Source organism: Cupressus sempervirens, chromosome 10 (genome assembly GCF_028749045.1).
Source record: "Cupressus sempervirens isolate cs-2001-9-10 chromosome 10, ASM2874904v1, whole genome shotgun sequence".
Classification (NCBI taxonomy): Eukaryota; Viridiplantae; Streptophyta; class Pinopsida; order Cupressales; family Cupressaceae; genus Cupressus; species Cupressus sempervirens.
Genome location: NC_143127.1, coordinates 51705804 through 51719478, shown reverse-complemented (window position 1 = coordinate 51719478; position 13675 = coordinate 51705804). Strand labels below are relative to the sequence as shown.

At 31.6% G+C, this 13675-nt stretch overlaps 1 protein-coding gene across 2 annotated transcripts in view; it reads left to right on the top strand.

The window, feature by feature from the left end:
* ISA3 (isoamylase 3) overlaps positions 1 to 13675 on the top strand; it is a 313468-nt gene that overhangs the window by 224859 nt on the left and 74934 nt on the right. For both annotated transcript variants that reach the window (XM_089804631.1, XM_089804630.1), the window contains 2 exons: positions 8503 to 8607; positions 8707 to 8805. In XM_089804631.1, coding sequence (XP_089660757.1) covers positions 8503 to 8607; positions 8707 to 8805 — 204 coding nt within the window. The remainder of the gene's footprint in view (positions 1 to 8502; positions 8608 to 8706; positions 8806 to 13675) is intronic.

The following is a 13675-nucleotide window of genomic DNA, read 5'->3' as shown; positions in this document are numbered from 1 at the left end:
AAAATCTTATTTCTGCAAGAGACGGTGGAGTGTTAGGCATCACTGCCAAGGCGTGGATACTTTCAAGCAAAAGAGGACGCAATGAAGAAAGGCCTATGTTTCAAGTGCAGAGAACCATGGGCTTCCAAACAAAAGTGTAGCAAAAGGAATCAAATGAATAGAATAGAAGTAGCATCCGAGAGAGAAACAAAAGAGTCGCATAAGAAAGCAAGGCATGATCCAAGAGATCTCAATAGTACTCAAGCACAAAAAGGACAGAAGCAATGGTCTTTAGAAGAAATTTCACTTGATGCATAAATTTGACAATGAAATTAGTAACCGATTCTAGAGAAGAAAGGAAAATAAAATGGAATAAGAAATTAGTAAATTTATTTACTTTTTGTAAAAATTTCCTTGTAGGAAACTATAGAGACCGTACACTCGTAGAGGCCTACGAAGGGATAAAGTCTCTCCCAAGGATTAAATAGATGCATAATTCTAAAGGGCTATCTCTAGTGATCTAGGATGAGATAAAGTCTCAGAGATGAGTATGCCCTAAATACTCATAGAGGCCTTAGGACGAGATAAAGTCTCTCCTAGGGATTAAATAGAGAGTAGGGATACTCCCAAAGGGATATCCCTAGAGGCCTAGGATGAAATAAAGTTTCTCCTAAAGATTATAAAAGAGGGATAGTCCTAAAGGGATATCCATAGAAACTTAGGGCAAGATAAAGTATGTCCTAAGGATTATTGTGGATTGTCCTAAAGAGTATCCATAGAGGCCTAGGGTGAGAAAAAGTCTCTCTCAAGGATCGCAAACACATACTAAAAAGGTATCCATCATATTTAGGAAGGGATAAAAAATCTCTATCAAAGATTATAAGGATTACTCTGGAAGACTCATCTTGGGCAAGGCAACACATAACAAGGAGCATGTGAATACTACAACAAATTTAGATAAGTTTTATTTTTTTGTTTTATCTCATAAAAGTTGTTAAGAATTTTAATATGATGAAATATTTTCAAATTAATAAAGTTGTATTATAGTTTTCTAAACAAAATTGTCAATGCAGGATCATTGGATTGGATATTAACATAGCACACTAGAAGTTGAATTGCTCAAGGACAAACAATTTTTGGGAAGGGCACACTGTAATATCTCCTCTTTTATAATATAGTTTAATTATAAATATAAAAATATCTTGAATAATAATAATAATAAATAATTTAATACATTAATAAAATAGATAAATAATAGATTAAAATATTGTCATATTATTAATAATATATATTGAAACATAAATTAATAGATGACTAAATAAATTAAATGTTAGATTCTCTACAAAATCATACATGATTATTAATATAACAACAGTGAGTAACCCAAGATGATTTGTGTTAGAAATGATGGAGGTTCATAAAACCAAACATTCTCAACTCCGTTTATTGGGTCTTCATTAGTGGACTTCTCTCGTGATAGTGAGTATAAATGGGGGATGAATTGTTCATAAGTTGCCTTGTGAAAGAGAAGACACCAATGTTGGCACATGAATATGACTACTTATCCAAGACATGAAAGAGAAAGACATATGGTTGTTTACCCACAACATATTCATTGAAACTTGACAATAATAAGGATATGCAAGGAAGAGATTATGAAACGTGACTCGAGAGAATGATCTAGTTAGCTACAAATGACATCTTGAAATATTCAGAGAGAGTAGTACTTATATTTCAGCTTAGATACCTGCCCTAAATTAAAACTGAATAGTCAAACACAGTAATGAATACTAATTACAAAAGGTGTGAATTCTTGAAGAGAGGCAAGTATCGAAGGGTGGTTTATATTGAAACAATTTGTGACCTCACATGGACATGATATTAAACAAGAATCAATCTCATTCTATGGGTGGAAGGCATTGAACAATTATAATACAAATACTCTGAATGAGGATAGGAGAATGGTTTATAATCTATGGTAGGGAGTTCGTTGGATGGGAAAACAAATATATGATCAATAGTCCCTTCATTCTAGCCAAACTTTCTCCTTATGAGGATATTGTGTAATGCCCCCATTTTTAGCAGGTTCTTGCAGTTGGCCAGGTCGATTCACCATCACGACCCTTGTGCGCTAATAGTGGGGTTTGAGGGTCTCAGTTGTGTGGTTATAGGCTTTCTAGCAGCCTATGGTATGTTTTGGCTCTGTTTGAGGGACTTACTATTTATAGTAAGTCAATTTGTTGGTTCCGATGAGCTCAGTTGAGTCAGAGGATTTAGAGGATGCTCTCAATTTTTATTTTGGGCTTCCAAGGTTTGAGCTCCAAGAATCTTGGAGGGAGCGTTTACTTATAGTAAGTCACCCCATCAGGTTCATTGATCATCTTTCATCATCATAATCATTTTAGTGTTGTCAGATTTTGATTTTGATATCGCTTCAGTTGTTTTCGCAAGACGGATGAATTATTATTATTAATATAAATATGCTGAGGTTGCTATTTTTGATAGTGTTGTTAGTTGGTCACCTCAGTATCATAGCTCGTTGGAATCGAGACGAAAAGTTTTTAATCGTGGGAACAAGAAACAGTGGCCTTACGTGTTAGAATATTACGTTATAGTGGAAAAAGCCATTTTGGAGCCAAAAGCAATTAATAAATTATATTAATGGCACTTTATTATATTTTAATGTTGTGTAGAGAAAGCTTCTTAAGTGGAGTTCTTTTGGGAAACTGGTGCCATTTGAAGATTATAAATATGAGGATATTTGATGAGGAAAGCATCCAATTATTTGATTATCTTATTTTGCTCTTGTTGTCTTTGTGACATTTCTAAGTCTGAAGTCTATGCCCTTGCTGAAGTATAAGGGTTTGGGATCTACAGCTGAAGTATTGTAGATTTAATTATGAGAATCCACAACTGAGGTATTGTGGACTTTTTGAGTTTTATTACCGTCTCATCTTTTTGTATTAACTGTGGCTAAGGAGGATTTATACAATTGAATATTATAATTTCTTTTTTCCTGGACGAGGGTTTAGTTTGCAGATTGGAGTTTGGTAATTTTGGATATCCTAGTTTGTTCGATTTACATCAAATTAGCATGTTGGATTTACAACTTGAATGCCAAGGGTTCTTGTATCTGGCATGATTTCTATATCAGTTTTGGGCAGCATTTGTAAGGGTAGACTATGAACGCTAGATTGAAATTGGACCAGGTGGCTTTCAGTTTGACTTTGCTATTATGTTCTACAGCTAAGACTAGGTTCTTAATTTGTAAAATTCAGTTTATATTACATAGTTTGAAAGTAAACAGGCTGGCTTCGAATTCTGATTTATAGCAATCAGCCAACAATTAAATTCTCTTTTCATTAATATTTCTATATGGTTTGTTGATGAATGAATTCAGAGGTTGGTGTGAATCATTTCAGAATTGTTTATAGGCATTTGGTATTTATTTATGCAAAACTTATAAAGCCAAAATTAAATAAATTTGTGATCAGTTTGTTGTACATCCTGATATTGTGTTTGAAAATTTAAGATATCATATATTCAGTGGTAATTGGGCTGCTTGCCAAGTGTTCGACAAAATGTCAAACCATTCAAATGTGAAAGAAATTGATGCTTGATTTTGCTATAACCAGATAGAGTTATTACATATTGCCAACTCATACCATTGAACACAACAAAATATTCTAATTCTTTCCATTATTAAAAATAAAAAAGATTCAACAATCATTGATTGAAGGTCAGTTGGGGAACTCTGCACACCATTAAGCAAAGAATTTTGCATACCGTCAAACTAGCAGAAGTGATTAATTTGATAATTGCAAGCATTCCAGGTAAAGCCCAATACCCATTTCTATTACAATTGACTCCTGATACATATTCAAGACTAGTAATAACATACGAAGTCAAGAGATATCCAATGTTTCGAGACTCAAAGCCATGAACTTATAATATTGGCAATTCAGATCAGCAGCTGAAAAAGAAACAAACGCATTGAAGGAACAGGTAGCCAACATTAAAAGACATGATATCAAATTTAAAAATCAAATATTCCTATCTCTAATATTAACCTATCATCAGTTGCAAGCATTTCCATAGTCAGTTTAAAGATAGCAATAATTGTGTTTACGATTTGGACACAAAAAATATTATATTTAATAGTACAACCCACGACTAAGAATTATATAACCCTATAGACTATTGGGAATTAAATATCTATATATCTGATTACTACCAACTATCCAGCATCTTGCAGACATCTATATGCTAAACTGAAAGTGTTAACCATAATTGGTGGAACACCTATTATATCATTAATTATAATTGACTATCATAGTAAGAAGGAAAGTTAAGGAAGTCGCCCCTAAGCTCTGACCTAGGGATATTACAAAACTCCAAAACCCTCAGTAATTAGTCAAAAAGCAATAATATTCAATGGATAAATGCTCCTCAGTCATAGTTAATATAGAAAGAGGAGACGGTAATAAATTTTAGAAGTCCTCAATACGTTAGCTTTGGATCCACGTGCACTTCTCAGCTTCAAAACCCTTTTACCTTGGCAAGGGCATAAAAAATCAAAACCTCAGAAATATTCACAAGACAACAAAAGCAAATAGATAATCGGATGTTTCATTTGCTTCATGAAACCACCTCTTATAATCCACTTGGCTTCACAAAGACACTATTAATTAGAAACTTCTATTCGATTCTTTCAATAAATAACTTTCCTAGCACATGGCTTATGAAGACACTTTTCACTTAAAAGCCTTGATATTTTAAATATAGCAACTCCTTACACTTTTTATATATAATACTTCACTTAGGCTTATAACCAATTAAATAAATGACCCGTTCCAATGATGACACAACCCTAACATAAGTGAAATTGTAAAGTTAAATTATAACTTTATAATAAGCCATTTAATGATTTAACAATAATTCGGCCACTAAAATAATAGTAACTCCCAAAACACTTATCCTGTAAGTATGTCATCTGAAATAGGAATCACCTATTATTTCCCCACTTTCCTAAAATAGAAAGGGTCCCTCAATCATCACCCAAATCGCCATAAATAGAAGGTGCATGAAACTAAGCCCAAACAAAGTCCAATCTGAATCAAATGAAGACCAAACTGGAACATATTGAATTGTAAAGAAGACAAGACCCTCGCATAGCCAAGCCTCTGCCTCAGAACACCCTCTATCCACAATAATTAGCCTATGAGGATCACAATAAAAGCCTAATTTCTCAAACTCTAATGCTAGTGAAAATGGGGTCATTATCATTATTTCTTCATTTTTCCTCCTCTTTTTTGTGATCACCATTGGTAAAATATCCCAATAATCGAGCTAGTTTCTCTTGAATCTCTTTTTGACCTTTTATGAATTAATCCATACTATTGTTGTCTTTCATTTTCTCCCATTTTTGAACCTCTTTGTTATACTACTTACTCAATAATTTCCGTAATGGCAAGTTGGCAGAATTCTATGCTCTGATACACATAATTCAAAATATTGTTATAGGTGACTTATCACCTAGGGTAAGAAAAATATTGGGAAATATTGGAGATAACTTGGAAACTAATCGGGAACTTAAATTGTTTAAATTTAATTAGAAATGCATTTTTTTGCAAAATTCAATAAGGAGATGCATCTAATGAGTCAATAAATAAGTAAACAAACCAAACAAGCTGATCTAGATACATATAAATGCAAATAGGGTTTAAAATTGCATCCTCGTGGGGAATGCTAATGGCTGGTAGCCATAATCCAATAGTCTTAACTTTGAAGAAAACTAAAAATAACAAATTGTCTTTTAAAACTATACAAGTACAATATCAAAATAGTCTACATCTTACACTTCCCCTTCTCAAGAGCTCTTGTAAAAACTATGGAAGTGGTATGGGGCCTAGCCCTCGAAGTTTGTTGTGGCTCGAGATATGCCTCCTCTCTCTACACAATGGGCCTTGACTCGACCTCCATCCTTGATGTTGATGGTGATGACATTGGCAATGATTTCTCATCATATGTATCGTTTGCACTCTCAGTGTCCTCATCCTCCTTCGGAAAGGCATCCAGTCCCACTGCAGATCCACCCTCCTCCAACGCCTGCCTCTTCAAATTGTAGATGTCATCCTCTGGGAGCAATGGAGGCTTGTCGTATGATGTCCAATCAAAGTAAAGATCTATGTCATCCAAATCAAGTGGACCAGCTGGTGCTGACTCTACATTTCTTATGCTTAATTTAATGTTATATTGCACAAAGACAAGGATATAGAGGTGTTTCTGTGCTAACTTGTTCCTCTTCTTCATGTAAATGGCCTCGATCAAGCTCAAACTATGCTTACACCTAGATGAGCTACAAATCACTCTACAATGCTTCAAATGACCTTCTCTCTCTTCCAAACCTGTTGTTGCAATCAAAAGTTATGTTTTGAGTCTTGACCCTTTTTTGGGTTGTTGTTGTCTATATGCAACTGCGGCCAATAAGTTTTTGGCTTATTGCAGTAAAGTAGCAAGTTATCTGCGATATTTTACCAAGATATCTGTAATAAGTTTTGGACTAATTTGTGATATTTTCCATACAAAATTAAAACAATTTCTTGCTGTGTATAACTTCTTGTGATAAGTGAACTTATTGAAGAGATATCTACTATATTTTAATCTATGCTAGTACCAATTTGTAATGTCCATTTTTCCTACGACTAATACTCTACTTGTAATCTTTGCAACTTAAGGAATATATTAACAGTTGCTGATAATTAAGCACTATTGGATGATGCTTAATTCCAAATGGACACGCTGATACAAAATGATAATGATTGATATTGCTGATAATTAAGTACTATTGAATGATGCTTGATTCCAAATGAATATGCTTCTGAAAAGTATTAATGATTGCATAACAATCAAATAACAATATAATATCATGTTAGATTTATAGTTAATTATATGCATAACTGAGAGTTATCTCAGTAGCTGGTACTGGTGTGTCTGATATAGAATTGATAATATGAAAATATGCATGCCATCTCTGGTATAACAATAATAATGTACTCTGAAAATTGTGAGGAGTTGTCTGAGATGATAATATTATTATGCTCTGAATGATACTAAAGCCATCTCTAATATGTTGATGATAGTGCACTTTTGAATAATATACAGATGTTGTATCTGATGATACCTTTAGAATTTTTGCACCAGAAAATTCTTCCGTATGGCACTATGCTCGTATTGAGCGATCCACAAGGGAGAAGGAAAAGTAATAATAATCCGATGACATTGTATTAGCATGGAAGACCTTTCACTTATCTATTGAATTGTTGCAACTCTTGAATGGATAAGAGTCACATTCCTTTATGATAACTACTTTATAATGATTGTTAACAAACTCCAATTGCTTCCTGCAGATCACACTTCCTTATATTTCTAATAGATTCATCTGTGATTACCATTTCCTCCTTAATTTTAAGTGGATCATAATATTGATTAGTTTATAAAGATGCTGGATCATCAAAGATGCTATTGGACTTTTTTTTATATGCTCCTAGCTATGCTTAGATTAATGCTGACGGCCACTCATTTGGACAGCTATTTGTTGATGTGTAAACAACATTCAAGCCTCCTCCAATATGTATGTGAACTCATTGTGGGATGTTATAGTCACTGTTGTCACTATATTCGACTGCTTCAGTATATACAATCTGTTGCTGATTGCTACAAGTATTGATGTGGCTATGGTTCTGTCGATGATTATCACTTGTGTTATTATTCTGTTTCCACAGGGATCCGATATGTTTAATGATGTTACTTTTAAAGGGTCTTTGATTTCAAAATGTTCGCCATCATACACATGGTATCAATTGTTGTTTATTGGATAGATCCAATGCATTCTTCATGATTGACAAGAGAAGTCATGTCTTTATTTGCCAACATTGTCTAGAGTATGTGTGACGGCCCCTTTATTTTCTGTCTTATAAAGTTTCTTGACGATAGTTAGGACCCAAATTCAGGAACATTACAAGGAATGGGGCAAAAATAGGATGACATGTAGAGGAGAACACTATTTTGACGCAGTAAAAAAAGGTCCAAATGACATTGTTATGACAAGGGGAACAAGTACAACATGGATTTTCATGTTTTCAGAATTTTACATTGGATTCAAAGATTTCATTATTTGATATGTCTCCTTGAATAGTTCCTTTTCTATGTTTAACCATATCACTAATTTGTGGGCATACCAATATATGACTGCAATGTAATGTATGCTATTTTTTAATAGATGAACTATGTTTTGTAAAATATAAGAAAAATTTATAATCTTCAGCTGTGTTTTTCAGACCTTTCAAAATTCTCTTTTTTCCTCTTGGATATTTTTATGAAATTATAGTTTTGTTAACATTCGTACCCAGCATCAATGATTTTCATCTCTTGTTGTTGCCAAGCCTGGTAATATATATTGAAATGTTCTCATTTTCTGTTTGGTATGATAGTGACACACTACCTTGGGTTGTGCATATGCAGGGAACACCAATGATTTTGATGGCGGATGAGTATGGTCATACTCGATATGGAAATAATAATAGTTATGGTCATGATAATGCCCTGAATCATTTTCAATGGAATCAGGTATGAGCCATTAAGATTGAACTTTGGAGCTGTCATATTTTCAGTAAATCTTTCTTGACAACTTTCTTGCCACTGAATTGAATGATGAACCAAAAACAGCTAGAGTCAAGAAAGCAGAGTTATTTCAGGTTTTTCGCTGAGATTATCAAGTTTCGTCGACAAAATCCTCTTTTGGGACGCAGCACATTTCTGACCCAGGTAAATCAAGTTATCTTTTAGCCATGTTTCCCATGGAGGTGAAGTTTTAATTATTATGTGAATCCTGATAATGTTCTAAGGAGGCCAACAATGTCCTAAAAGATTGTGGTTTTGCAAATTCTACATATCCAATTTCTACTAGTCTATGGACATTACATTTGCATTGCAACATTTATAAAAAAATCAAAGATAACTAATGCTAATATCTCCCTAAGGATGACAGACTTCATATGTTTGATCAATTTTGAATTGGCTTCAGTAATTTCAAAATTGTATCTCATCTCTTCCTCAGATTGAAGAGTGTATCTGTATTTATCATGGCTAATATTAGGGATAAATGAAATACAGCACTCTGCTTTGCAGTTTCATAGGTTGAATATTTTTTGTTTTTGATGGAATTGTCCCTATATTTCTTTTTGTATTAGAAAGAATATCTCTGTTTTTCTTGAAATATATTGACTATTTGATGTCAAAAATACGAACTAAATGACATTGTGATGTCCCTTACTGGGACCTTACTTGTTTTACCTTAAATTTTTCAATTAGGGTTCAAATTTCAATTGAGAATGACAACTTGTAATGTTCCTTACTAAGAGAATGCCAATTCCCAATGATTCACTTACAACACTATGCCTTTAAATCATAGTATATTAAAAACATTTACTAAATTATCATACATATTTAAGCCACAATTCCTTCTCTCCTAAACCCTACAAAGGATGTGAATTTAGTTGTCATAGGGCGCTTGACACCAATCTATGAGTAGGTTCCCCCAAGGCTTTAAGATACCATCCCTATCTCGTCTTGGGCTTCATTTACCTTGTGTGGTTTTAATCTGCCTTTCCTACCCAAAGTTAACCTTCCATCTAAGGGGCTATAGTGTGAGGTTAAGGAATAGGCTATGAATATATAGCTCATGATTTGCGATTATATAATCTATTATCCATACGTATCAAATTATGATACTATAATATCAGTATAGTAATCTATTAGGATAGTATAATAATATATTATAATGGTATATTGATCTGATAAACACACACACTTCATGTGTACCAAATTCTAATAATTCTCATCATTCCATGATTAACAAAAGTTAAAATTTTATGTAATACGATCCTCCTATTTGGTGATCAAACCTATTTATATTTTATATCCCCTATCCTTCCATTCTGATCTCTTCTTGCTATTAGCAATGAATAGCTCCATTCCTATTCGATCTGCTATGCCTATGGGTGAGTATTATTATGGATGAGGTTTATGAATTGCATGAGACAAAAATGGAATTTCTCGTCCTCATATTAATCTGATCATTGACTTTGAAAGATACCTTATAACCATCACCTATAAGTAGTTATTGATTTGATTGTATGGGACAATGGCATTTATATTTGAATGCTCTTCTTAAATTACTTCTTTGTGGTCATGCTACTTCCTTTACACTTATTTCTGATTATTATAGTATTTTTTGTGTCCTTAGCCTTGCAATTGGCAGGTAAATACCACTTTCCACTCAGTCATTCTAGGGCTCTCTTGAGCAGTCCAAAACTGAAGTGAATATCTGTAGAAACCTCTCTACCTGCAATCACAAGAAATTGGTAAATATGTATACAGATGTGTCCTTGTGTTTTTTTTCAATGCAGCTGTTTGATATTCTCAATGTTCATAACAATTTTTTGATTTATTCTATTCAAACCTTCTGTGAATATGAGACGACAGGCACTCTTGGACTTTTAGGAATAGCATCTGGTGATATATACACCATCAATCATGGGTCAATGAGTTTGACTCAAAAACTACACAGTTAAATCCTAATAGCGATGTCACAATTCGTTGATATGTTATATTACACCATTCATTCATGCCATAGAATCTTTCACTGTTATCAATGACATCAATTTATATATTCACCAATTTACGATTGACATTAATAAAATATATTTATTAATAATATTGCTGCTATTATTTAGTATATTTATTCATGTAAGGAATTGATTTTTAAATAAAGAACTAAGGATATATATATATATATATATATATATATATATATATATATATATATATATATATATATATATATATATATATATATATATATATATATATATATATATGTATATTTTGGACAAAATATATATGCATTAAAAATACATTTCTATTGTGCATGGATCGGTACAGTATTTTTCTTTATAATTATCGGTTCTTTTGGAGACTTTACAAAATTTGACTTGTGATTATTTTGTTATAATTTATTTATTCATTTATTATTATTAATTATTAAATCCTATTTTGGGAAAGGGACACCACAAACATAATAATAATGGCTCAAGGAAGTCTTGACCTAGTGCTTCCAAAAAATTCTAGAATGAATTACTCGGACATCTATATAAGCTATCATTTCAATACTTGCCTTCCATAAAAATAGTTCCTAGATTTCATTAACATATTGTACAGTGATGTGGAATCTATATTCTTGAGCTCTGTAATGAACCTCAATTAAGATAAGAAATTAGCCTATGTAATGTACATGATTACAAATTCAATCAACATTAATGAATATGTCTGGATATAGGAGTAGTATATTTTAATATGAACAAATTTGTAACAAGCCAGCCCCTTCTATATGTTATCCTTATTTTGAATTAAATAAGGTTACTCAATAACATTAATAATAGCATTCAATATGTTGAATATATTGTTAATATTAACATAGTACTCAACAAATAGATATCAACAATTATGCCTTTAACAAATTAAATAAGATTGAATGAGACTTAACCAATTACTAATATCCATCTAACATAGGTCTATAGTCACTTGTTCAAAACTCACAATTAAATCTTAATATTAATAAATAGAACAATTATGACTAAGCGAAAATAACAAATCAAATATTACTACCGATTGATATGGGTCACAAATTTCAAGGACCCAAAGTATTTAATAATAATATTGAACCATGAAAAAAGGCATCTTAGATCGGATAAAATAGGGAATGAAAAAGGAAATAATAAGGACCACAAGTTTATTGCATTTCTATTTGATGAAAATAGCAAACAATGCAATATTACCACCTAATGCAAAACCATTCAAGATAAGACAAAGCAGCATAAAAAATGAAAAGAATTTTCGAAATATTGGAGCAATGATATGATAAGTACCATCTTCAAAATATATAAAGTTGAAAAGCATTAATGATGAGCCACATGAGTGAGCCTACCAAGTAAGAAAATGAATTATATTATTTCACTTAAATATAAAGTATGTTGTTATTAAATTGAATTATGTTATTTTCACTTCAAAATGAAAAGGTTATATTATTTCATTCCTAAAATGGAGGATTATATTATAGTGAATCTATATATCTATATATTCATTTATAATATATATAAATTTATTAATGATTTTTATAAATAAATATTTATATATATAGACTTCCAAGATAAAAAACATATTATGTTCATTAATAATACATAAGGAGATTTTTTATAATGACATCAATATATAACATCCTATGAGGCAAGGGATTGATCTAAATGCTAATAGTGTTAGTATGAGAGATTGATAATCTCCATTTGATTGACATGACTATAATTTCCATAATCTTCATAATGTCGATATGGAGTCTATTTTCTTGAACTCTACAATGAACCTCAATTAAGATAAGGATTAGCCTATGTAATGTACATGATTGCAAATTTGATCAACATTAATGAATATGTCTGGATCTCGAAGCAATATATTTTAATATGAGCAGTTTTGTAACAAGCCCCTTATATATGTTATCCTTATTTTGAATTAAATGCTGTTAATAACATTAATAATAACATTTGAATATGTTGAATATATTGTTAATATTAACATATTCAATAAATAGATATCAACAGGTATGCCTTTAACAAATTAAGTAAGAGAAAATGAAGACAAACAATTACTAATATCCATCTAACATAGATCTATAATCACTTGTTTAAAACTCACTATTAAATTTTAATATATTTAGGACAATTATCACTAAGAGAAAATAACAAATCAATTATTATTACCGATTGATCCAATGACCACAACTCACTTGAATGGGTCACAACTTTCAAGGACCCAAAGTATTTAATAATAATACTGAGCCATTAAACAGGGACATCATAGGTTGGAGAAATTAGGGAATGAAAAAGGAAGTAATAATGACTGAAGATTTATTACATTTCCATTCAATTAAAATAGCAAGAACAGAGTAATGAAAAGCATTTTTACTCATACAAGGGAAATTAAAAGAAGTTTGGAAACGTTGGAGCAAGGAAAAGTACCATCTTCAAAATATTTTAAGGTGAAACGACATGAGTGGGCCTACCAAGTAAGAAAAGGTATTATATTATTTCACTTAAATATAAAGTATGCTATTAAATTAAATTATGTTATTTTCACTTCAAAATGAAAAGGTCATGTTATTTCAATCCTAAAATGGAGAATTATATTATAATGACCACACACACACACAAACACATATATAGTCATTTATATAAATTCATTACTGTTTGAAAATTTGTATTTATCTATATAAATTTCTAAGGTAGAAAAATGTCATGTTCATTAATAAATTATAATACATAAGGAGATATTTTATAATGGGATCAACATATAACATCCTATAAGGGAAGGGATTGATCTAAATGCTAATAGTGTCAGTACAAGAGATTGATAATCTCCATTCAATTGGCACAACTATGATTTCTGTAATCTCTATAATGTCGATATGTGAGATTGATGTAATCTCCATCTGACCTACATGCCTAAGACTTTGAATCTCTATAATGCTGGTATGCAAGATTAATAATCTTCATCTGATGATATGCCTGAGATTGATAGCATTTCT